The sequence below is a fragment of the Lissotriton helveticus genome, chromosome 8, assembly GCF_964261635.1.
Source record: "Lissotriton helveticus chromosome 8, aLisHel1.1, whole genome shotgun sequence".
NCBI classification, from domain to species: Eukaryota; Metazoa; Chordata; class Amphibia; order Caudata; family Salamandridae; genus Lissotriton; species Lissotriton helveticus.
In genome coordinates this window covers 1,149,860,022-1,149,887,179 of record NC_136069.1, presented here as the reverse complement: position 1 = coordinate 1,149,887,179, position 27,158 = coordinate 1,149,860,022, and the positions used below count along the sequence as shown (strand labels likewise).

Here is a 27,158-nt window from a genome sequence, read left to right as displayed (position 1 = left end):
TAGGCTGTGACGCAGTATCTCATCTTTCGGCCTGACCCGTGGGTTTCTGAGGATAAGCTACTGAGGGGCCTTTGACTTCTTTGAGGGTAGTATAGGGGCTGGAACAGGGCTTAGATTCCACACACGCCAAATTTGAATGGTTTCTCATTGAAAAGGCACACGAGGCACACACAAGTAGTCTGCTATAGAGTTGCAAACTCTCAAAGAAAGCAGCCTTGTTTCTTTGGGGAAGATTCCTCACTCGTCGCCAGTTGTGGAGTTCTTCCCAGCCCAGAAGCATGCAAAATGAACAGGCCACAAACAGAGCTTGTGACGGGATGTCTTTATTCATCAGTGTACAACATTCAACTGAACTTATCTCCTAACAGTTAATGACCACAAATTAACACCTCCCCATATGGTTACGTAATTCTCTCATTGAGTCTGCCTAGAACCGCAGGGTCCTGGTGCTCAGTCTTAAAACACCACAGTAGTCTTGATAGATAACCATTAGAGAAGAGGAAAATGAGCAGCAATGTTATGTTAACATAACGTATTGCTCATTTATTCCTACATAACTTTAAAATGAAGAGGACTCAATGCCGTAACATTATTACAGCATTCCAGCATTATTCATGGATTTAGCTCACTAGTATAAATGTCTGTCAGTGTTTTGGAGGGCTTCGTACTCTATTACTTACAATATTAATAACCTCTGTAGAAATATCAGTGTTAGTGCAGGAATAAAAATTTATGACAAAAGCACTGCAACATCTTAATATTTGTTTGGTGGTCATTTCTGGACTTACCCACAGAAGTAACAGTTGTGCCACTAGAGGGAGAGATCTGCAGTAATCTGGGGTCAATGAAAGGTGTAAATGAGGAGGAAGATTTGTGTTTCTGGAGAGTGCTACTGGCAGATTGAGTCTGTAACGTAAATTAATATTTCGTTAATATATGGCTACCAATAATGCAAAATACAATCATCTGTGACACTGTTCATATTTACATAGGAACACACTCTACCTGCCATCATTGCCATGCATTTAATTTAAAACCAGACTGAAGTGTACCTAAAAACAAAACTGCGGAATACTGCTTCGTAACGTCACGTTAGACCCCCAAACCTCAGGATATTTTTTTCCTTTTTAGAGGAATTGTTACATAGCCCCCTCAAACTAATCTGACAAGACTTGCAAACACCTTTCATGAAACACTTGTCAAACTCTACAACTCACATGACTTCAAAAAAGCACCTCTGCTAATCCCCCAAAACCTGCCCTTGACTAACTCGATTGGTTTGTATAATAAACCCTTGCACTGGAACATTCAAAATTTGCCCACCTGCCATTCTATACTTACATAACTTGCCACTACCTGTGCGATTGAAAAATGGCTGCATAGCGATGCAAAAAAAAAAAAAGAAAAAGCTATAACAGTAAGATGAAAGCTCTGGATAGCTTTCTATGGTAACAAATATTTAGTTAACAAAAGTGGGATCGTAAGAGCAACTTCAGCACAGTTTCATAATTTCGATTAGTTGTGGTGCTTCCAATGTGTTTCTGTTCACACTTGCACATTATAAACCCATTCATCCACTCCCTCTCACTCGGAACAGCAACACTCTACTTTCTTATTATGTGTTCCACTTGTACTACAAAGAGAAGAGTCTCAGATTTTTTTGTTAAATTCTCAAAGCTATGATTTCCAATCGCCGTGTCATTTCTTCATCAATCAATACCACCAAGACACCTTACAAAGCTCCAAATTCAAAGTATTTTGGTTGCACAGATGACAGCTAGGAAAAGCTGCTTTGGAAAATGGAAAATTGGCAGACATGCTATATCATTTTGCATATTTTACAGTATCTAGCCACTGTTGAAGGAAAAAAAAAAATAGTGTCTCGACCTACGGACAGCTATTATTGAAGACCTATTGTGTACAACACAATGTACAAAGTGGGCTTTGGTCAGCTCCTTACTCATGATTGTATGGCTATGTTGTCTGTCTCAGTTCCATGCTCCTTGTTTGATGGAATTCTTGCCTATTTCTGCGTTTGTCCCCCCGCTGCATGAATTCTGATTGCAAGACATATATCCTTCCACTGCTGATGTGACGGAGCACCTTTTTTTGTTGTTGTTGCATTTCTGCACTCCACTCATACATTTCTAAGTCTCCCCTCTACACCCCTTGCTTAATTTTTCATTTATTTAGAAAAAAATGCTTGTGCAAGTGAGCGACAGCTCCGCAGTACTATTAGCCGGTTCAATGTCCCTTCCAGTGCACCCCAAATATTTCCCTGATCCTGCTTTTTTTATGCTTCTTATTGAAGAAAAAGATTCTGTGAAGGTCCTACAATTGCATACCTCTGACAGCCGTTCGCTTTTCAGCTCACTGCTTACATTAAACCATATGGTCTCCCTATTTTTTTTTTAGCATATCTGTTTTTTAACTGGCATGAACATTTTTTTTCAGATATTCAATGTAAACAGAGTCAAGTTCCACTGAAGCACTCTGGTCTACTTTAGCCACTTCATTCACCAAACTGCTGATACCAATCAAAATGTCCCCTGAATGATGCAAAATCTATAATGAAGGTACTGCAGATCTGATTTTTGAAACAAAGGTCGATGATGGACAAAGTTGCTAACCACAAAGTATGCATGCCTATGTTGGATACAGCATCATACCACCCTTCAGGAATTGCAGCATCAGGTTCAGAGAACCATTCAGTGTAGATAGCTGATAGAAACGGGAGCCACAGGAATATGATACCACACCCCATGGTTTTAATGAACAGATTCTGTGATACTAATATAAGGGAGCATAATGAGTAGTACTGTAATCATTACTGTTGTGTTGCTCTTTGTTTCCAGCTTGCAGGAACATATAACGAAGTAGGGAAATGCCACTGGGAGACAGTATCGACGTACAGCAAAATCACACTTCATTGACCGCTTTTTTTTTTTATAGTAAACAATTTTATAATTTCAACAAACCAAGTAATAGGTCCATGCATAATTGAATGCAGGGGTAAACCATCATATAATATCTGTGCAATCCCAAATAGAAATTGGAGAATGCAGCTGCTTTAAGGATGCAAATGATCATTGAAAATGTTCTCTCCAATGCCACTAGCTTGGCCCTGCTGCAAGGTGCAATACCAGCATCAGGAGACTGGCAACATCAACCACAGTGCAGGCATCAATGTTTCTACTTTCCCATAGCCCACCAGGCCCCTAAATTGAGCAGTGTATTAAAAAAATCAAAATCTCTTCCAAGGACATATGTAAATCAACAGACCTACAGGTCATGAAACAGATACTTACAGGTTGAGCAACATTTTCCATTTTTAATACTCCTTAGCACACGGTATTTACAGTTTCAACAGTATATTTGCGTTTCAATTCTTTGGATTCGAACATATACCAACTCACCCAAGAGGGGGAAACAGAGAACTCACATTACGGAGGAGGGAGGCCATCTGGATAATGATACTTAAAAGTGTTGAGCTAGGCCTAAACATCGACCACGAATTACACTACTTTCTAGGCACATGACCAAACATATAAGTTGCCTAATAAACAACACATGATGGTAACAAATCGAATTTGGACATACACTAGGACTGTCCCGCAATGATTAAAAAATGACAATATTAATGCTACAAATGTAAAGAAGTATTGCTGAAATGTACAAACTGCCTGTATTGTTGTCTTATAATGCACTTTGGCCACTTAATGACACATGAACATGTTCTGAACCCATTTTGAATGGAGAAACCACACATTCACCTAAAGATTGGTACACATCGAAACGTATCACCAACCGAACGAAATAACTATTTAGGGTCACAATATGTATAAAATACCATACACATCACTATCACTCAATCGAATATATATCTTCTTTGAATATAGAAAATGGTTTATACTGTTGGCTTAAATCACGAACACAGATATATTCCACCTCACAAAATATTAATGGCCAACCATGAACTGAATATAAAATGACTTTTACTGTTGGCTCAAATCACGAACATAGATATACTCCACCTCACAAAATATAATTGACCAACCATGAACAAAGATAAAACTGTCAACCGATTGTGAACTGTACATCTGATTTGGAGGCTCAAAAAACGAGATACTTCCCTAAGCCACGTAAACCAGAAAACTATTAAAATTAAGAACAACGATATCGAGTGGCAATTAAGAATTTAACAACCAATAATAATAATAAGAATAGGATGCGCAAGAATGAAATATACACATGTGAGGCTAAACTATTGCAAATATAGTGTTAATAAATCTAGTATTAACTAAGTGATAACAAATAACGTGTAGGAATATGGCAACACGTTAATAAACTAGGGAGGCAAAGATGGCCGCCACCAATGCAGAAAGATAATCGTAGAAACGAGGCCTACGCGAACACCGGCCAAACCGGATGCGATAGCAATCAGATGATTTGGGACTATCCCAGGTTTCGAATATAGTGCGCCAAAACAAGGAAGTAGACACTGCACATCAAATATAGCAGTGGGGACGGACGTCTGATCGATAAAATCACAGCGGAAAAGGTAAGAAAGCTATATCCAAGAGCGGGACCGTGCTTAACACTTGTCTCTAGCACTGCGACCGCCAACGGAAAGCCAACACTCATCGTTAAGTGAGACAATCACAACGCTTTAATTTTTTTTAAATACAGATGCTTTATCAAGCACGCACGCAATATTGAAAGGAGACAATTAGAACGCCTAAGTTTTAAACACCGCTGTCTTTCAAAGCACGAGCGCAACGCCTAGATTTTAAAATACTGATGCTTTACCAAGCACACGCGCAATCTTGAAAAGAGATAACCACAACGCATAAACTTTAAACACCGCTGTCTTGCAAAGCACGAGCGTAACGTTGAAACTTATTCTGGGGCACTCATGCACACCAATTAATCTACCTATTACGATGAGTTGCTATGAGGGCTATAAACCATACAGCAATAGCTGCTTGCTGGAGATATACATAAGGCTAACACAGCTTTTGATATTATATTAGTCAAACGATAATCGTAAATAGGATTAGCAGAGAACATTAACTTAAACAAAAGTCGCATTAGCCTATTTAATAATAGGACAGAGCAGCTACGGGTATAAATAACCTACTAGCGCAATTAGATTTCATGAATAAGTAAAGTTTTCAAAGAAAAAGAGATTTAACAATTATATTAATTAACTTACAGCTGTCTATGCTGATAACCGAGATTCCGGTTACAACTGGGTTCAAATCGCCCATAACGTACAAGGTCCCCAAACAGAACCCCCTTGAGGGTTGGAATTATCACCTCATCAAAAGTGAGTAAATCTCTACTAATACAATTGGCGAATCTATAAATGTGATCTTAAATGTGACTCATTCAAATGGGGACTAGATCTAACGTCTCCTTACATATCTCTTCCTCACAGAAAGAACAATATTCAGGAGAATAGGTACCTTATGCATGATTTATAGCCTTGCATGTTATCACTGACCTTATTAGACCACCACTATATACTGTCAATTTTCGACTCACTGGGCACAACGTTAACGAGAAATAGAATTACAACAAAACCACAAACTTCTCCATCTCTCTTAATGGGTCCATATAACCTTCTGAATTTTCAGAAGCTTCGGTATATGTAAAAAGGAATAATATTGAATATCCATATATACATAACTCCGATCACTATCGAAGTAACTGTACCTAAGATGCATATCTTTGACCACCTGAAAATGTTGATATGATATCAGCACACCAAAAATGTAGATAATGTTAGTATAAATTATTTGTGTTTTATTCTTTAAAAAAAAAAAGTATGTCACGATACATAATTTCTTTACTTAACAGCCTTGAAAAAGTCGTGGGTTACATCCCCATAACGACGAAACACGTGTCGGCTGTAACATCTCCGGAAATAAAATAACAACAAACGACAACCCTGAATGAAGAGGAACTGAAAAAATTCTTTGTGTGATTGTATGATTGATGAATGGTGGAAACACAAATATACTGTTGAAACTGTAAATACCTAACGTGTGCTAAGGAGTATTAAGTATCTTGTGGCTCTTGCCAAACTAGAAGAGGGTATTGTGGTTCTCTTCTCCTTATAGCACCGTACTTATACTGTAAAAACAAGGATCAAAACTATCAGGTGAATTTTCCTCTGTGGCGCCGAATCCTAGTCAAGTACCACAAGTCAAGCACAGGAAACATTTTCCATTTGTTGTATGTGTGACTGTAGATACACTGATGGAGCAAGGATTCGCATATTACGCGACTTGCTTGAATTCCTGAACCTCGAGTAATATGTAACAAAGTAATCCAACCTGTTTTGTCTTACTAATTTCCTTTTATTTTGACATTGGGAACGCCCTAAAGACGCTTGCCTATGTGTTTACTAACTCAATAACGCTTGTCCCTAAAATGGCCGCTACTTGGCGGGTTTTCTTCTGCGCATGCATTAGTCACACTCACGTGACGTATTTGCAAGTTCTGGTGGGAACCTTTGCGCTTGCGCAATTGCATTAATATGGCCGCTTGGTGTCCTCACATGGTGAAGCTTGCACTGATGTTTTCGTGTTGTAGTTTATTTGCACTAAACCTTAATGCCAATAGTTTATATAAGGTAAGGGGTATAGAGTAGCTATTCATGGTATACAGTGTAATCATTTATTTATGTGTTTTAATTTGTTTTCGCTTACTTTTCATGTACCGCGATTTTGAGGGTCTGAGAGACACTCGTGAATCCATATTGAGCTACTTTTCTGCGCATGACAGTCTTCTGCCGGTGGCATTGAATCCCTGCCAACCAAAGGTCCTAGCCAAGATGTGCCTGGGAAGATGCACCTTCACCCAGCAGAAGAAGCTAAAATGTCCTGCAAAAGTTACATTTGTATAATTTTTATTGTATTCCGTAGAGTATGTCATGGGAACCCCAAAATCAATAGGCGGTCCCAGAATATGTTAATATAGGCTTGTAGAACTGAAATGTGATTGGTGTGTTGACCTATCCTGCTTGGGGACCAATCGAAATTGGGGATTCTGACACTTGCAACATTTGGGGGGTGGTACACTGACCCGAAAACTGTATAACTAGCCTAGGTTTAGCTAGAGAAATTGTCCGACTTGTCCGAATAGCTGACCTGTCACTGACCCAACGCACTCAATAGGTGACTTGATACAGAGGGCTGCGGAGCACTCTGTTCGAAAATTCCATAGACTCGAGAGGTTTTAAACCTCAAGTGTTGGCGGAGCACTTTGCTGGGGAAATCGATAACCCAATCGGGGTTCTGGCCGATAGCTGCAGAGAGGGTGGAGCGCAGGCGTTTCTTCCAAACTGCGGGTGCTGGTCTTATCCTGGTGGTCCTGTCTTGATCCTAATCTGGGTTTCCTGTCCTGGGGTGTCCATTCTGCACCTGCTGTCCTACTGATGACTGGTTTCCTTTGGGGTCCCTCCTGTTCTTAACTGACCTGTGGCCAGGGTTGGTCTTCACACCATTCTAGGTAAATATAGTGCTGAAACTCTATACTGCACCTTTCTATTTTTCTGTCTTTTGCTTAAATAAAGACATATCTTTGCATATATTGATTTTCCATGCTTTTTTCGCAAACTACTGAAAAAAAGCTCATACGTTATTGTCGTTATTTTAGCATGTTCCATTTTCTACCCATCCTTTGAGTACATTTCCTTTTCAGGTCATGATATACAGATGTTCTTTGTTTTACCCATCTTTTGGTTGATTCAAGTAATTGCACCAGTTTATTAGTACGGTCTATTTTCACCTTACCTGTAGTTCCTCTTCATGGGGAAATATTTTACTGTGAAGTTTCTAGTATGCTCTTTATTCTTCCCCGTCCTTTAGTCTGAATTATTTGCCTAGCTGTTTCCTCATTCTCACCTTACTGATACTCATAAATGATCAGCTTGATATATTTCCTTTATGGATATGTACTCTTCATTATCTTGGTTATTGATTGCTTACTTGTTATAAATCTCATATTTTCCGAATCTGAAATCTAGATAAAATCTTTAAAACTTCCCCGGAGTCTGTGGTCTTTATGAAATACAGAAGGATATAAAGTTGGTATTTTGTTGTTTACCTTTTCTTCACAGCTAGCTCCCTGATTCATCGTGGTCATTAGGTACCCGTGACGGTGGATTGGTAAGTCGGGTACAATAGAAATAAATAGGAAGGAACTGGGTTACTGGTAGTAGAGTGTATGGTCGCCCGATTAATAAATAATGGTGTAGTGAAATATATGGGCCCGATACGTGTATGGTAAATTTGTTGGTTGGGTGACCTGCGCGCTCTATCAACACAAGCTGTAAATAGACTAAACCAGTCCTCCCCTAAGCACTGGCTAGCCGGAAGAAGTTGCAGAGGACTGGAAAAAGAGTACGAAATGCCGCTTGGCCAACGTTGGCTTGTTAGCATGCTAGAACCTCCACACAGTAGGGATCAAGGTGGACTATATAGCTTCTTTGCAGATGTCTGCTACGGGGATATTAATATAACTTAAAAAGGCCACAGCGGCTCCTTTCTTATAGGTAGAAAGGGGCCGGGTAGAAACTGGCAACTGCTGCGTGGCAATGGCATAGTGACAAACGACAGTGCTATCCGGGCTATGAAGAGAGCATGCCCTTGAATGGCTTGGAGAAGGAGACAAAGAGCTGTTGCCTTTCATTGAAAGGTTTTGATCTATCTACACAATACAAGTGCTTTTTTAACACCGAGGATATGGAGAGCCCTTTCAGCTAGTGTGCCTGTGGAAGGGAAGAACACTGGAACTTCAATGGTCTGGTTAAGATGGAAAGAGGAGACAACCTTAGGGAGGAATTTGGGATTGGTGTGTAAGGACCACCCTATCCCTATTAACTTGAAAGAAAGGTTCTTTCAGGGTTAGTACCTGAAGCTCACTGACATCTGAGCGAGGTGATGACTACCAGGAAAGCTACCTTCCAGGAAAGGAATTGTAAGGAACAAGAGTGTATGGGCTGGAATGGAGGGCCCATAAGTCTCGTACGGACAACATTAAGCTTCCACACCTGCGCCAGTGGGACTCAAAGAGGGATGACTCTCTTGAGTCCCTCCATGAAGGCCTTATTGCTGGGGATCCTGAACAGAGACGTGTTCCCTGTTCTGGAAATAAGCGACCACTGCAGTCAAGTGAAGCCTGACATAAGTATATGCGAGGCCTGAGGTCTGCAGGTGGAGCAGATAGACAATGTCTTGCACAGTCACAGCTAGAGGGTGGATGTGCCTTGAGAGGCATTGGTGCACAAACCTCTCCACTGTATTAGGACCACCAAAAGGAACCACTGGCAGATGTCTGCAAAGCCCCAATGACCTCCTCTGCAGTATCCAAGCCCTTTTTTGATTTGTTCCAGCATTTGTTCAACCTGGGGACTGAAGCGGCACTCCCCATTTAAGGGTAGGATGAGCAAATGCTGCTGGACTTCTTGCTTAAAGCCACAGATATGAAGCCATGCATGTCTGTGGATCAGGGCACTGGAATTGATCCCTCAAGCGGCTGTGTCAGCAGCGTTGGGGGCACAGTGAATGGCAGTAACAGATTAGCTTAACCTCTGCCACAAGGTTCTGACCTAATTTGCGGAATAGGTCAAGCAGATGCTGGAGAAGTTCCTCCATGCCATCCCAGTGGGCCCTGCCTTAGACCAAGAGCAAGAGTGGTGGAGACACGTCCAAAATGCCCTGGGCGTTTGCATGCTTACAGGCTGTGTGAACTACTAGCTTGTCTGGTAGTAATTGATCCCTGATGTATGAAGGGTCCAAAGGGGACGCCTTGTGGCTCCTTAAAGAAATCAGGTGCAGGCTTGAGCATGCCCTTGAGCGTGTTATTGGGTGAAGAGGGACAGGCAGGGTATAGGTCGGGATCAGTATCTCCCGGGGGCTCAATGTCATAGTCGTCCAAAGTGTCATCCTATAGATGAGGCACAAAGGGCTAGTCATAAGGATCCTGAGGAGAGCCTAAACTGTGTCCCCCAAAAGCAGAGAATCTGGTAAACCATGTGGTGAAAGAAGCAGTGCGTCAAAAGGTGGTGGAGGAGGCCATTCTGGAAAAGGAGGAGGAGATTGAGGTAAAGGGCGAAGCAAAGGAAATGGACTGATTGCCTTGTCATGTCTCTTTTGAGCCTTGGACCCGAGTGGAGATGGAAGATTGATGGCTTCCTCGAAAGTAAGCTTGTGCTTTGCAGAAGCAGTGCTGTACTTTGGTGGACGTAGAGCAAGGATTCCACCCATCTGTGGGTGAATGTGAATTCCACTTCTGTCAAGCTTCCAGGTCCTCCTGCAGCTGCTGGAGGATGGGTGCTTTTGGTCTTCGTAACCGACGGAAGATCACTTTGGCTCAGAGGATGATTGGGGCGAGTGCTGTCAGCACCAGGGGTCTTGCCTCGAAACAGATTGACATCAGACCAAGTGCTTCAGGTCAGACAAGGTTTTTGATGCTAGCACCAGTTGGCACTGCTTCAAAGATATGCTTTGGTGCCGGTGGCAGACTGGGCTCTGGGTCTGAAGCTTGGTGTCTGGGCCAAGTATGGCCTTTGGGCAGTGGTGGATAGGAAGCTTGGTGTCTGACTTTAAGGCTCAATGCTGACCCTCCTTCGAGGAAAGTCCTTAGCCTCTTTGCGATGCTGGGGTGGCGGAGGATGGAGGTTGTACTCACGGCTGCTGTCTTCGATGCTTGTCCCCGAGGAGGCAATGGCATGCTGTCCTCCAAATCGGGGCCAGAGTCCTCACAGAATTAGATTTGAGCCACCTCGGTGAATGTTTCCAGCTGGGGTGAATTTCGACATTCTGTTCGCCTAAGAGATCTGGCGTGTCTTCGCTTTATCTGTGGCCAATAGATGCGGGCATGAGGCATTGATCTCTATGATATCAGACGATTGTCTTGCTACCAAAAGTGAAGCAAACTTCGCAGGAGGTATCGCCGTGTTTCGAAGACAGACAGGTTACACAACTCATGTAGGTCCTTCCATGGAAACTGCTCAACACTATGGTCAATTCCGAAATTGAGTTATTTTGCATCACAGGACATGCTCGTGGACTGAACTGCCTGAAAATGGCCCTGGAGGAAAAGTGATGAATGCTCAATACCGACGAGTGGAGAGGATCCGAACAGGCCTGAAGACAACACTACAGGTCATTTAGCCGGCGCTCGCTGGAGCACGTCTGACCCTGATGGCAGAAAAAAAACAATCTAACAGTTGAGCAGAAGCCCATGCGCATTATCCAGTCACAGGCATGACTGTACCTCATGACTCGGAAGACTTCTTTGAAGTGAAACAACCTGCACATGTCACAGCCCAAAATTAGATGGCAGAAGTATGCACAACTTATGTATCTACAGCTATACATGCCACAAACAAATATTGTTCTCGGTTACAGTAAAAATATATATTTTTTTAATCATGTATTGATTATTAAAAGTGCCTGCATAGAAATGAATTAAAAGTAATTCAATTTTAATTTGATAAAAATTATATTTATTTTTAAATTGAAAAGATTAAAATAAAGACACGTTTTAGTCTTTTCTATTAAATGAAATATGTGTGTGTGTGTGTGTGTGTGTATATATATATATATATATATATATATATTCATATTTATATTATTAATTTAACAGAATATTTCCAATGGGCTTTTATTTTATGTCCCTACCACAACTTATTTATATGGGAGGTTGTCGCGTTGTAAAGGCTCACAAGTTGTAGAAGATTCATTGTAAAGGAAGGTTATTGGAAAAAAGCATTGCAGAGGTGACACCACTTGCAAACAATAAATCCCTAGATCTACATGTGCAGCTGATGCATCCCCAAAATTATTAAATCACTAAGGGAAAAGGGTCTGAAGAGCTCAGAAGGGTACACCAATGCACACAAGTGCCTCGGAGTCGTTAAATTATTCCCTTTTCCACAACTCCAACATTTCACTCTCCATCATCTGAAAACGTTTTGATAAACAGCACCTCTCTTGCTTGCCAAAAACGTTTATTTAGTTATTGTGGCTTTAACTAGTGAAAGTCAATTGTTGTGAAACAGTCTGCCATTTCTTGCAGACTTCAAAACATCAGTAACATCTACTTTGTGAGCAGCTACAGTTTAACTCTCTGGAGCGTACGCTAACATGATATATTGTTGGTTTAAGCTTCCAGTAAGAAATGCATCTCTCAGTTAGGTCTCGTCTGGCAACATCTTCAATAAAATACATTTGACAGAAAAATGAATTAAATGGCAGATCTAATGACAGACGGTTTTGGTTTAGAAAACAAAGCCATGCAAGTTTATGGACTACTTGAAGAAAAAGAACAAGACATCAGAACAACAGCTGGCAAAGGTTCACGTTACAAGTATCTAAGTGGTTAAGGGATGCCTACAGAACAGAAAAGTGTTATTAGGGTGAAGGGACAGCACAAAGCAGTGGAAGAATGACCAGAGGTCCTCTGGATAGTAACTATTAGGCAACACTGGTATATTCCTACGAAAGCTGCCAGCTTTGGTGTGTGACATACCTCATTAGTAGTTAGCTTGTCCTGGGGTGTCTGTGGGGACATGGTGGGTGTCGGCTGGCTTGAGGATGGGGAGGAGGTGGTGGTGGTAGAGGAGGAATGACTTTGCTGCAAGAGATCTGGCAAGAGGTGAATGCGACCAGCAAAGCCATTGCTCTCATGATGGCCGGCACGCTTTTTGTCAACTGTAGTCTGTAGAAAAAACAGGCACACCTGTCTTGCTCAAGTGCTGCTTAAATCCTCCCACCCTATTACAGGTTCATTTATTTATTTTATACTTCTCTCAGGAAAACAAAGGTAAAGACAGCCACAACTACCAAAACTTACTTCATGTCTCGATGCCAGAATTTAAGGTAAAGGGTGATAAGCCAAAAGAACATTTTCTTAAAGTACTGCTTCTGGCTAGCATCGTATTTCGATTGCAATACACTTTGCTTACAGTTAAGCTGCCAAATGCAAAATATCCTTGTTGGCAAATTGATATCTAAAGAGCAAATTAAGTTTATACTTTCTTTTTTAATAGGTAGTCTTAAGACTGGACAGATTTGCCAGCCTACGATAATATCTGGAAACCCTTACCTAGCTATTTGAACATCAAGCATGAAGTCTTAAAGTCCCAAGTTAGCAAGCACTAAAGATTGAATCACTTCAGAAACCGAACTTTGGAGAAAGTTGCACATAATTATTAAAAAAAGGTCCATTGTTTCCCAAGCACTCAGTAAAAAGAAGTTAGTGTCAAATGCAAAGGGATGCATTGTCTTTAACACCCAAATTGCCAAAGCACCTGAGAGGGTCTGAAAAACAAACCAAAAGCCTGATTATTTTCCCAGTTTGAGCGTCTTGCTGTTTGGTCTGCAGGATACCCCCCCAATTCCAACAGAAGCTAAAGGACTCTGAAAGTTAGTTTTTATAATGGTGATCACAACAAGCATGCAAAACAGCTAGGTGATAAGCGGTATAGGCATGGTCATCCCTCACCACATGCGAATGCATGTGCTGCTAAGCGTCACCCTGATTATTACATGGACGATTGTTACAATGCAGAGACAAACAGCATGGATGAATGAAAGGGTTAATAATCAAAGAGCCACTAAGCAAGTGACATATTGCGCAGTACCTGTCGAACAATTAGCGTGCCCTCCTTGGAAGGCGTCATGGCTGGCTCGCTCTCTACGTCATCATGAACAATCATGGTCTTCACCGACTCGGTCTCTCCATTGCTAAGATTTAAAGATGACCTATGGAGTGAACAAGAAACCGGTGTCAATTAAGACTCACCTCTTCCCTTTGGTTTAGAAAGCATCCTTGCTTTCAGGGGATTTCAAACACAGAAACTCCATCTTTTCATACCAGCTTCATACAATCGTAAATTGCAGCATTCTAAATTCAAGCTTTCACTACAAATATCTGCTCACAGTGCTTGTGTGTCCTCCGGCCCAGAAGTGGATTCATCTGCCCCTTCCTGTTCCATGTCATCATCCTCTTCATCTGTTGTGCCAGAATCTTCGCTAGATGAAGAGTAATCGGTCACTTTGTGAGGCGGCCGCACATCCTCCACAGCACGCAGTTCCTTTGCTAGTTCCGTCAAGTCCTAGGAAACAGAAGCAAAAATAATAAACACAAACTTCTAGACAGCAGAACAGGCATCAAAGAAAGGAGTGATACAAACAACTACCCATGGTCCAATCACCCTTAGTGCAACTACAAAATGGAACCGTGCATCAATTACTGCTGCATTTGGTCAACTTTTCTGAGAATATGTAAATGAAGAAAAAAACAAATATTTTTCCAATAATGGCACAAAAAGCTTGCAAATCAATGATGTAGCATGAGCAGGTGTAATCGTTAGCCCGAGCAAGTATTAAATAGTACACTGATAGCATGTTAAACGTGGAACTAAACAGACATCAAATCAAGAGTGTGTTTCCTTCTTGTTACCTCTCGAATGGGATGGGCGGGCACTCTCTCACAGGCCACGCCATTGTGGTTTGCTCAGCGGCTGGGACGACTAGGCTATCAGCCTGGATTCGACAAATGGGACCTAATTGGTCTATCAAAAGTGGGGGATTTGAAATGCCAGAAACCGGTCCCCGGTAGCTTGTCTCCTTTCTGGTGAAGAATTGGCTTGGTAGTTTGGTCTGCCCTGTTCCCATGATGCACTGGGCCAGGGACAGACTAATTTGCATATAGCCAGGTTCTGAGCTGGGATGGGGCAGTGAGCTAAATAACGGTGATGGATCAAGCCCTGATCTTTGGACTGGGTAAGAGTGGTCTGCTTAATTCAGACACTCTGTTCATCACCACCCCCTTTTCTGAATCGTTTTTGGCCACTATAGGTGTGGCAGGGTATACTCAGACATGAGTCCCTTGCTCACTGCTCCATCAGGATTCAAGCAAGCCGGGCCGACGAGGCTGAAATGCCAGAAACCGGTCCCCGGTACCTTGTCTCCTTTCTGGTGAAGAATTGGCTTGGTAGTTTAGTCTGCCCTGTTCCCATGATGCACTGGGCCAGGGAAAGACTAATTTGCATATAGCCAGGTTCTGAGCTGGGATGGGGCAGTGAGCTAAATAACGGTGATGGATCAAGCCCTGATCTTTGGACTGGGTAAGAGTGGTCTGCTTAATTCAGACACTCTGTTCATCACCACCCCTTTTCTGAATCGTTTTTGGCCACTATAGGTGTGGCAGGGTATACTCAGACATGAGTCCCTTGCTCACTGCTCCATCAGGATTCAAGCAAGCCGGGCCGACGAGGCTGAAATGCCAGAAACCGGTCCCCGGTAGCTTGTCTCCTTTCTGGTGAAGAATTGGCTTGGTAGTTTGGTCTGCCCTGTTCCCATGATGCACTGGGCCAGGGACAGGGTCTAATTTGCATATAGCCAGGTTCTGAGCTGGGATGGGGCAGTGAGCTAAATAACGGTGATGGATCAAGCCCTGATCTTTGGACTGGGTAAGAGTGGTCTGCTTAATTCAGACACTCTGTTCATCACCACCCCCTTTTCTGAATCGATTGTGGTTTGCTCAGCGGCTGGGACGACTAGGCTATCAGCCTGGATTCGACAAATGGGACCTAATTGGTCTATCAAAAGTGGGGGATCTGATTAAAAAGGGGGCTATACTAACTTTTAGTGAACTCCAGACGAAATATCAGATGGCACAGGGGGAAATATATAGATATCTACAGATCCGACACGCCCTACATTCGGCTTTCCCATCTTTTAAAGATATACCGGAATCGTCGCCTCTGGAAGATCGCCTGCTGGACGAGCCTCTTAACTCAAAGGCAATATCCCTAACCTACAAGAAGCTGAGTAACAACCTCCCAGACGCCTTTCCGAAGCTTAGGGAGAAATGGCAGGTTGACGTAGGCCCTATAGAGGATGACGATTGGCAACCGGCGCGGATGTCCCCACATGAAGCAGTTATTACCCAGAGGTTGCGCCTAATCCAACTTGGAATACTCCACCGATCATATAGGACAGGGACAGTACTGGCCAGGATGGGATCCAGGCCTGATGGCAGATGTGTGAGGGGGTGTGGGCAGCAAGCCACGTTTTACCATACACTATGGTCCTGCCCCAAGATACGCCCCATCTGGGAGGGAGCAACGTCTCATATGCATACAGCCCTGGGGAAAGATATAACATTTACACCACAGCTTGGGTTATTGAAAATATGGGACACTACTGACCTGACAGAAGTCGAAAGGCATTTTACAACGCTAGGTTACACACTGGTTAAGAGAGAAGTGGCCTAGGGCTGGGGGACAGGCGCCCGCCGCAGGTCTCCCATGTGGGCTAGAGAAATGGATAGATGTATGATGACAGAGACAGAGGTTTATAAGACTCAGAGCTGCCCCAAAAAATGGGATAAGAAGTGGTCTCGGTGGAACGAACATAGGGGGGAATTTATGTGCGTCACCCACAACTGAAATGGAAATGTGAAGGCAAGAGAGACTGGTGGGAGATATGTAATAAGCAACTCTTAATTACTGTTTTACCTGTAACATCTTGATGAAAATATGCAATATGTTGTCCAATCATGTAATGTACTGTGATTATAATCAATAAATAAAGTTTTTTAAAAAAGTGTGTGTTACCTGTCCTGCTCATTAGCAACCGAGTCTGCAGCTTAACACATCCTGAATCAAAATAAGGCCAGCCCTAGACAATTTAGATAGTAAACTGTGCAGAATCTAGTTAAATAATACATATAGGAAAAATATCTTCTTGCTTCTCTATCTTAAACTAAGGGCAGGTGTGCTAAAATAAACACTTATCTTCTGAGTGGCCCCTCTATAGCAAGCAATGACAATTCTTTGCTAAAACTTTGAGTATGTTTAGCATCTTCAGAGATAAAATGAGGCACAGAAAATGTTATCACGGAGACATCACTTACTGATCGAGAGAATCAAAAAAGCCACCATCAAATGGACAAAAGCTGGGGAGTTTTTTCGGAAACAAACCAGAAGTGGCTTTCAAGTGCTTTAAGACACACGACTATCATGCTATTCCAAAGTAAGACCACTTTAGTTGAAATTATTTAAATCATTATGATAACTTCCATATATGTTAGAATGACTCCAATCACGACCTTGAACTGAATGGATCCAAAATTGGAACCCAAACAGTCAAACACTGCTTCTAGCGGATCCACGCCTTGGTGGAAAGAAATAATCCATGCACGAGTGACTCCCTGGCAGTAAACAGGACAAGGGTGCTACGAAGTGGTGCATTTTACCTAATATAGTCTATGTGCATGAGGTTATCAATCTCTTGAGTACCACTGTGTAGAACTTAGGACTGGCAATTGTGTTAAATAACCTTGATTTGGTCAAGAATCCCTAGACACTTTGATTGTATTTACATGTTGTCTCTGTACTGTTTCCATTGCTTGCTGCTTATCTGAACCTTTAAATTGTACACTGCCCTTTAAACCCTGAAATGTGCTACAACTACTAGCAAAGCAAGGTGATAAAGAACCCTGAGAGCAGGAGGAGTATCCAGACAGCTGCGCACTCTTTTGGGGAATAGCTAAAAGACCAAAGCTGAAGGAGGGCATTGCCCTTGTGCCATTTGACCGGAGGGCAAGGAGATGGTTGACACCTCCCTTCGACTTGGGTAACTGGTGCCTTGCCATCAAGAGTTCTCCAACAGTGCTGCATAAGCGAGAACACTTTACACCAATACCCAGAGCACAGAAAAACCATAGAATCCTGGTGCGTGTTAAAGATAAGCATGTGTCTGCCAAAACTTTGTTAAACGATGAGTCAATAAAAGTATTCATTAAAATTATCCATTTCTGTGGCAACATTGAGGATTTAATAATGGGAGCTCAACCAATACCCATAGCTGCACATTTGGAAAGGATAGGGGTAATGGTTTCAAAACCTTATTATGTAGCTGTATCCAATATAAAGAGAATGCCTATAAAATACTGGCACGTTGGTATCCAACACCTATTCGCTTGTACAAGATGTTTGGGGGATCTGGTTTGTGTTGGAAGGGCTGCTAGAGGGCTGAGAGGGGAACGTTTTTACATACATGGTGGTCATGTCTCATGATTCAATCTATCTGGGTGGAGATACAGAGCACAGTGTGGACCACCACCAATGTCCACCTCTGTCGAACCCCAAACGATTCTGCTGGACGATCTGGGGGCTGATGGAATGTTTTCCTCTACGACTTCTCAGGGCTGCCTTATATCCCAATTACTCCATGCACTCTCCAAACTTGGGAACTTGTCGTACAGACTGTTTGTTTCAAGCTCCCAACAATGTGAATTGATTCCAATGAAGGTTGCTTCAGTGAGACCCTGCCTGGCAGGCGGGGACTACAGGCCTCCAGGCCAGAGCTGTGTAAAGCTCACTGTTTTGGGTGCATACACCCTGTGAGCACAGAACAGCCCTGTGTGGTGACCTCACAGAACAATGTTACAACAGTAGAACGTGCAGAACTTGGAGAGGGGTAGTAGCAATGACAGGGGAAGGGACGTAGGTGAAGCAGTAACGACTAGGTGGGCGGAGGGGGCAAGGTGCAGGCGTGGGATGTGGTGGAAGAAAGCAATGACTCTGGAGAGGTTCGGGGGAGGAGGGTAGTCAGCCTGCAACCACATACACCATCATGGAGTGCTACCACTGTAATAAAAAAAAGTATCTCCATCCAGAAATGCACAGTCAATGGAAGGACACTGGTCACTGATGGGAAGCTGTACATGGTCCATGCTCCACGGTATGGACAAACACACAAAAACAAAGTAAAACCGCACAAAGGCAAGAACCTCTGACCAATGAGAAGCAAGGAAATGCGTGACGTTGAAGACAACAAATGGTAAGGAACAGACGGGCTAAGCGCCCATTTTACTTTTTTTTTTTTTAAAGAATAGACTCGCAAGTGACAGAGAACATGCTGTCTCAGGCGGGACCTAAATATTATGTTATCTGTGATTCGACTAATATAAAACCACTTTGGGAAGAAATTAAAGGGGAGTTCTCAATATGTTTCCTGATCTGTAAGTGCTTATATCGGACTTGCTTTCCTTAAAGAAGTAATGACAATCAGCAATTCTGTTTTGAAAGGTATATAATTCTGAGACACTTTTTGCATATGCTCAAGTGGTGATTTAATTAGCCCAGCTAACACTAAATTCAGCTTCGATTGAAATGGCGAAGTAGTCTGCAGAGAATATAATATGTTTGTCCTCTTTGATAACAGTATTACAAAAAAATAAAAAACGGTATTAAAGTTTACAAAACATATTTCGGTGTCTTTTTCCTTTATAGAAACCTTTATTGCATGTTTAGATTTCTTGTACCTCTTATTTGAGAATGTGCATTTACTCTTTTTATTTGCATCTTTGACAGGATTGTAGGTGGTTTTCATAAGAACTCAAACAATAACTGTATCTGATTAGTTTTAACACACACTTTCTGTTACGGACTACCTGGCGCTGAAGTCAATTATTCTGCCCCCCTATTGTTTCTGTGTGCTGAAGGAGCGACGTTCAAAGGTAATTTTGAAGTAGAGGTAAACCCTCTTGAGGTCTGATCCTTCACTTTTCACGAAAAAAGGACTGGGTTCCCATTGTGATATTTGATAAATGACCCCCATATATTATGGCTTTGATACTGTCGTGCACACAGCTTTCTGCCTTGTCCTCTCGTGGTTGAGGTGCCTCTCACTGTCTGCAATGCTCCCATCACCTTTACAGTTTTATTAGCCTTTTTCATATTTTCCAAAGTGGGCAACGAATAGTTTCTTACCTGTCGGTGTAGTTTTGCAGCTTGAAGATCTTTCTGGGTTCACTATGCTGTGCATATTCCAGAATCTGGTGGTTGGGTCCGGATTCGTAGTCTTTTTTCTTTTTTTTTGTAGCCCAGGTGGGCGTCGACGTCCCACCATTTGGTGTCCCTTCGGTGACGTCGGCGTGCTTCCGGCGGAAGCTACCACCCTTGGGCGCCATCTTCGGATTCTTTTTTCTGTCTCTTTTTTCTTGTTTGTTTTTGTAGTGAATCCATGGCTATGTTTGTTAATCGTTTTTTCAACGTAATTCTTTTCACGTATCTTTTCTTCTAAGTTTCAACTTTCTTTCTTTCTGTGTGTTTCCACCTTCTTCTCCAGCCTCATCTTTCTGGCGGAGGCGGGTGGGTTCGCTAGTGAATCCAGAAAGATCTTCAAGCTGCAAAACTACACCGACAGGTAAGAAACTATTCGTTTTGCAGCGTGAATCTTTCTGGATTCACTATGCTGTGCATAGATTTTGTAGCGGTTTTCCTCACTTTTGTGGCGGTTGGGTGGAAGATGAGCGTTGGTTGTTGAATATATGTTGAAGCACTTTCTGTCCTACTTGAGCTCTTTGTTCATCTGTACATCCACGCAATAGTGCTTAGTGAAAGTGTGCACTAAAGCCCATGTTGCAGCCAGGCATATGTCCTGGATTGGTGAGTTGGCCAGAAAAGCAACTGTTGCTCCTTTCTTCCTGGTGGAGTGGGCCTGTGCCCCTCCAGTTAGCTCCTGGCCAGCTTGTTTGTGGCAGAATTGTATTGTCTGTGCGATCCATCGCGCTATGGTGTTTTTAGTCACTGGTTTGCCCATGTAACTGTTTGCGAAGGATACGAAGAACTGTTTTGTTTTCCTGTGTTCCTTCGTTCTTTCAATGTAGTGCATCACAGCCCTTCTAGCGTCTAGGGTGTGGAGTGACCTCTCTGCGCTTGTAGTGGGGTTTTGGAAGAAGCTAGGTATCTGAATACTCTGATTCATGTGGAACCTTGACACCACCTTTGGCATGAAGTGTGGGTCTGTTCTCATCACAACCCTGTCACTGTGTATCTGGATGTAGGGTTCTTGCAGTGTGAGTGCCTGCAGTTCGCTCACCCTCCGTAGCGAGGTGATTGCGACCAGAAAGGCCGTCTTCATTGTTAACATTTGCAGTGATGCTTTGTGGATGGGTTCGAAAGGTGCTTTCATGAGCTCAGTCAGTACCACATTTAAGTTCCATGCCGGTGGCGGCATTCTTTTTGGCGGGGCTATTCTTTTAGCTCCTTCCAGGAATCTTTTTACGACTTGGGATGTGAAAAAGCTTCTCCCTGTTTCTCCTCTTGTGTATGCCACAATCGCTGCCAGGTGCACCCTCAGCGAGGATGAGCTTAGCTTAGCCTTAATTAGGTGCGTGAGGTACCTTAGCACCGTGGATTCCTTGGTCAGTTTCCTTTGGAGCTGTTTCATGCAACACCATTGAGTGAATCTTTTCCATTTTTCCCCATAGCACTTGCGTGTGCTGGGCCGTCTTGCCTCTCGTAGCACCCGCAGGGTGCTCTCTGGTAGTTTTAGGTGTGCGAATTCTAAGTCCTCAGGAGCCAGGCTGAGAGGTTGAGGCTCTCTGGCTCTGGGTGTAGGATTTCTCCGTTTTCCATGGAGAGTAGGTCTCTTCTTTTTGAGAACTTGTGTGGTGGCCCCTGCGCCATCTCCATTATCTGCAAAAACCAGGTCTGTCTGGCCCATTGTGGTGCCACAAGGATGAGCGTCATGTTGCTCTTCATGCATTTGTCGAGAACCCTCGGGATCAGTGGTATCGGGGCAAAAGCGTAGGCAAATGTTTTCGACCAGCTTATCCATAGGGCATTCTCCTGGGACAGTGCCTCTGGTTGCCTGGATGCAAAGTACTGGCATTTTGCATTCCGGTGTGTTGCAAATAGGTCTATTGTTGGCGTGCCCCATTTCCTGAATAGTCTCTCTGTTTCCTGAGTATTGAGTTCCCACTCGTGGGACGCTGAAGTCTGCCTGCTGAGCCAATCTGCTTCCACATTGTCCTTCCCTGGCAGGTGTATGGCTAGCAGGTCAATTTTTAGTGGTATAGCCCATTTCCAGATCTCCTGTGCCAGGTTTGACAGAGGGAACGACTGAGTTCCCCCCTGTTTGTTTATGTAAAACATCGTTGTGGTGTTGTCCGTTTGTATTAGCACCTTCTGGTTGTACAGGTGCTTCTGGAAAGCCTTGAGGGCTAGCAACACAGTTTTCAGTTCCAGGTAGTTGATGTGCCTGACTGCATCTGTAGGGCTCCACAGACCCCTCACTCTGAGCCTGTTCATGTGTGCGCCCCACCCCTTCTGGGATGCGTCTGTGGTGATGGTCACTGTTGGGTCCGGTGGTGTTAGAGGTTTTCCTTCTGTTATTCTCTCCCTGGTCCACCACCTTATCTCCTCCTGCACCCTGTGCGTTACAACCACTAGATCCTCCCAACTTCCTGTAGCTTGTGACCATTGCTGTTGTAGCCACTCTTGGAGTGGTCTCATCTGTAGGCGTACATTGGGGAACAAGTGTATGCATGATGCCATCATCCCCAAGATCTTGCTCACAGTCCTCACTGTCAGAGATCGCCCCTTCTGGTAGTGACGTTTCTCCCTCAGTAGGCTGAGCGTTCTCTTTTCGCTCGGTAAGACTCTGCATCAGACGGTGTCGATCTGGGCTCCTAGGAAGATCTTCACTTGCTCTGGTTCTATTGAGCATTTTTCCCAGTGTATGGAGAAACCCAGGCTTGCTAGTGTTCTCGTCACCTGTTCTGCATGCTCTTTGTATGTCCTGTAAGAGCTTGCCTTTACCAGCCAGTCGTCGAGGTAGGGGTATACGTGTATCCCCTCTCTTCTTAGGTGTGCGGCCACTGCCGCGAGGCATTTGGTGAACACCCTAGGTGTGGACTTTAGGCCGAAAGCGAGGGCCGTGAATTGGTAGTGATCCTAGTTTACTGTGAACCTTAGCATGTGCTTGTGCTGCCTGTTCATGGGGATGTGCAGGTACGCGTCTGAGGTCTATGGTGGACAAGAAGTCCCCTGCCTTTATCTGTGGGATGACCTCTTGTAGGGACGTCATTTTGAATTTTTGAGTTTTGACGTATTTGTTTAGGAACCGTAGGTCCAGGATGGGTCTTAGACTTTCATCCACTTTTGGCACTAGGAAGTAGTTCGAGTACACTCCCTTGTTTCGTTCTTTGAAAGGGACTCGTTCAATGGCCGCTTTGAGGAGGAGTATGAAAAACAAGAAAGGGGACCCTGAACCTAATAAAAGGATAAAGGGGAACAACCCACCAGGGAGTTCAATCGCAAAAAGAACATGAAAGGGAGGTTCCCATAATTCTAATGGACTAAAGAGTTCAAAGACATTTAGACAATTGCCCACAGAAACGTTTTGATTATCAGATCATTTTATTTTATTTTCATATATTTCTTAATAAAAAAGCATTCATAGAAAAACATTCATTTGTTCAATTAGATTTTTTCATGGTCATAGAATACATATACAATAGCAGTATTGGCCCAGCTAAGGAAGCAATAAAACATTCAATATAAAAACCACTCAGAGTCTCAGGCATACACACATTCAGCCATCATCATATACATCAAAACAGAAAACAGTGAACACATTTAGGACCAACAACCAGAAGACTGCGCCGACGCGCGTTTCGGAAAAAGTGCCAATATTAAGGATTCCTTCATCAGGGTGCAGGTAGAGAGTGATTACATTTAGATTTTGCTGGGCACAAGACTGCAAAACGTGACGTTTCTCTCGACGGAAAACAATTTGCTCTAAAGTTTCACGGATTGTAATTCTCCATGAGACCTCCGAGAGGGTCTTTAGACTATCGACTGGCTGTACCTGGAATTATACATGCTCTTTTTGAAACTTTAGAGCAAATTGTTTTCCGGTTTATCTACATGCTCTAGAGACTTCCTATTCCAGCTCGCCCACTTTATTTGCTTGTGGGTTTCGTCGAGAGAAACGTCACGTTTTGCAGTCTTGTGCCCAGCAAAATCTAAATGTAATCACTCTCTACCTGCGCCCTGATGAAGGAATCCTTAATATTGGCACTTTTTCCGAAACGCGCGTCGGCGCAGTCTTCTGGTTGTTGGTCCTAAATGTGTTCACTGTTTTCTGTTTTGATGTATATGATGATGGCTGAATGTGTGTATGCCTGAGACTGAGTGGTTTTTTAGGTCTCGCCTGTCGATGCGCATGCGCATCGAGCAAGCGAGAGTATTGGGACTTATCCACTCTTTATCCACTGCAAGGAATCGTGGCGATTCCTTGCAGTGCCCGTGACTTTTAAGCTCAATGCGCATGCGCATTGAGCTTAAAAGCGCGTGCACGTCAGTCTTGGTTTACCCGCTCCGCCCCCTCCCCTTCCCGCCGTGTCGCATTTCTCCTCCCCCCTCCCCTCTCTTCCCTCCGTCTTGTTTGTTATTTTACCCGCTCCGCCCCCCTCCCCTTCCCGCCGTGTCGCATTTCTCCTCCCCCCTCCCCTCTCTTCCCTCCGTCTTGTTTGTTATTTTACCCGCTCCGCCCCCTCCCCTTCCCGCCGTGTCGCATTTCTCCTACTTCTACCGTGAGGTGAGTACAATTTGTTTCATGCTTCTACACGGAGGCACTGCTACTTTTACTTATGGCATAGGCGGGCTGACGTGTTATAACGATTGCCGTTTGCTACTGAACACCGTCAAAGTCGCTCCAAACGTGTCCTGTGTGGGTCACAACAAGACACTTTCATGAGCGTGTGTTTTCTGCTTTGCATGCTGGTTAAATTAGGCAGTCGGCTTTAGCAAGCGCATGCAGCCTTTTAACTTTTCCTGAGGGCTCATTCTTGTTCTGTGTTCCCATGATGGGCTCCCGAGATCCGCCTGGACCTGCCAGTGTTGTAATGCCGCGTTGGTCTTGGTTGCATCGACGTGCGGTGTGTGTGTGCGCGCAGCTGACGTCACTGGTCCTGGGCCTCCTGCACTGGCAGCGTAATGTCGCCACCCGCAAGGGAGGCACCGTGCAGCTGTTGGCATGGTGCCGCGAACCTCACTGAAAGCGTTAAATACTGCGCATGTCTAGTGGTGCTCATTCAAAAGGATACGTTGCAAGCATACTAGAGTTAAGCGCTTCTTTCGGTTTTTTCGTTTTCCTCAGCACGAAGAAGAAACGTGCTTTTAGGGAGCATTAACCTTTTATGAAACCTAGATGCTTTATTATGTATGTGACTTTGCGACTTTCTTGGCCGCTAGCTGATCAGACTTTATTTTCAGTGGCATTGGCCTACTGTACGTCACCCAGCCCACTTTTTAACATCTACACCGCCGGCGGTGCGTGTAAGTAAAGAGGAGTTAACATTCAGGGCATGTCATCTCACTCTGAGCGGTGCATTGGAGTTCTGTCACTGAGTTGAACCCCGTGACGTGTGGGGTTTCAAATGGAACCAATTTTCCCTGCAACAGCACGAATCCTTTCAGTAGGGTTTCCCTTTATCGGATATTTAAAAACGCCTGCTGTGACGGCATATAGAATGTATTTAATGAGCTGAGAGGTTTATTAATAGATCTTCGGAGTGAGACCATTATTTCTAATTAGTTATTAACCTTTAAATCCTTTATAAGGCAGGTGACCTAATACATTTCACGTCTCATTCGCTGTTCAAGTAATGTGTTTTTAGAGTTGCCGATCTGTGCTACCCCGATGAGGATGTTTGCAGAACCTCATGTGCTAATTTTCACTTTGTTAAACGCTTTCCATCTACGCTATTTCCTGTTCTAATTTCCTGTAATTACTAGCACCCTCACCCTCACTCACCCTCACACTCACCCTCACTCACCCTCACTCACCCTCACTCTCACTCACCCTCAACCCCTCACTCACCCTCACTCACACTCACCCTCACCCTCACTCACCCTCACCCACCCTCACCCTCACTCACCCTCACTCACCCTCACTCACCCTCAACCCCTCACCCTCACTCACCCTCAACCCCTCACCCTCACACGGTGCAATAGGTCTCGGAGCATTTGAGTTAGAGCTTTTAGAAATGTTTATGGCTTTTTTTTTATTCTTTAGCATTGGCTACAGGAAACAAAAATGCTAAAGATTTACAAAAAAAACCATAAACAATTCTAAAAGCACTAACTCTAATGCTGCGAGACCTATTGCATTTCCAATGCTTGTATATTGAATGTTTTATTGCTTCCTTAGCTGGGCCAATACTGCTATTGTATATGTATTCTATGACCATGAAAAAATCTAATTGAACAAATGAATATTTTTCTATGAATGCTTTTTTATTAAGAAATATATGAAAATAAAATAAAATGATCTGATAATCAAAACGTTTCTGTGGGCAATTGTCTAAATGTCTTTGAACTCTTTAGTCCATTAGAATTATGGGAACCTCCCTTTCATGTTCTTTTTGCGCTTTGAGGAGGAGTTTTTGGCTTCCTCTTGAAGTAGTTGCAGCTCTCTTCCCGAGTGCTGTCTTTTCTTTGGTTTTCTGTTTGGTGGCCTCTTTTCCAACTCTATGCAGTATCCGAACTGCATAATATTGAGTATCCACTTGTCTGTTATTTTTCTCCACTCCTGGAGAAAAAATCTCAATCTTCCTCCTACCGGCGTTACATGTTCCTTTGTGTCTTGTCCGTGTAGCCCTCTCCTCTTTGTTTTTCCGTGCTCCTCCCCCGGAGGGTTTGGGTGGTGGAGCACCTTCTCCCGTGTGAAGTCACTTAGAGGGTGGTTGTTCACCGCCTCTCCTTCTCTGGCCCCGTCCATTTCCTCTTGACCGAAAGGACTGGCCCCTGCTTTGGTAGTTCCAGCCTTGCCTCTGCTGGCCCTGGTGGCCTTGGTTGTCACTCTGTTGCCCCTGGTGGAAACTCTGGTGAGAATCTCCTCGCTGACTTCCACCTCTGCCGTTCGGCCTCCGCGTAGGGGTGCCTCTTCTCATCCCCCTGAACTGCAGGGCCCCCATGGACCTTGCTGTCTCGTTGTCCTTCTTCAATTGGGTGAGCTTCTCATCCACTGGGGCTCCGAACAGTGATTCCCCGTTGAAGGGTGTGTTCAGGATGTTGTTCTGGACCTCAGCCTTGAAGCCCGAGATCCTGAGCCAGGCTTGCCTTCTCTCAGTGATGCCTATAGCCATCAGTCTGCTGGATGTTTCTGCCCCATCCAAGGCTGTCTTCAGGCAGGAATTGGCGATGCTCTTCCCCTCTTCCACAAGGTGTGATGCCCTCTCACGGTATTGTTCCGGGAGGTGCTTGAGCAACTGTCCCATCTCATCCCAGTGCTGGTATTGATGCCTATTCAGGAGTGCGTTGGAGTTCGCCA

General features: G+C 43.7%; 1 protein-coding gene across 10 annotated transcripts in view; it reads right to left on the bottom strand.

Moving 5' to 3' along the window:
• MAP4K4 (mitogen-activated protein kinase kinase kinase kinase 4) overlaps positions 1 to 27,158 on the bottom strand; it is a 642,366-nt gene that overhangs the window by 79,108 nt on the left and 536,100 nt on the right. For 6 of the 10 annotated variants that reach the window (XM_078658041.1, XM_078658037.1, XM_078658039.1 and 3 more), the window contains 4 exons: positions 13,959 to 14,134; positions 13,661 to 13,781; positions 12,547 to 12,735; positions 789 to 906 (listed from right to left, as the gene is read on the bottom strand). In XM_078658041.1, the coding sequence (XP_078514167.1) occupies positions 789 to 906; positions 12,547 to 12,735; positions 13,661 to 13,781; positions 13,959 to 14,134 (604 nt within the window). The remainder of the gene's footprint in view (positions 1 to 788; positions 907 to 12,546; positions 12,736 to 13,660; positions 13,782 to 13,958; positions 14,135 to 27,158) is intronic. The other 4 variants (XM_078658045.1, XM_078658042.1, XM_078658044.1 and 1 more) reach the window with 1 other exon arrangement.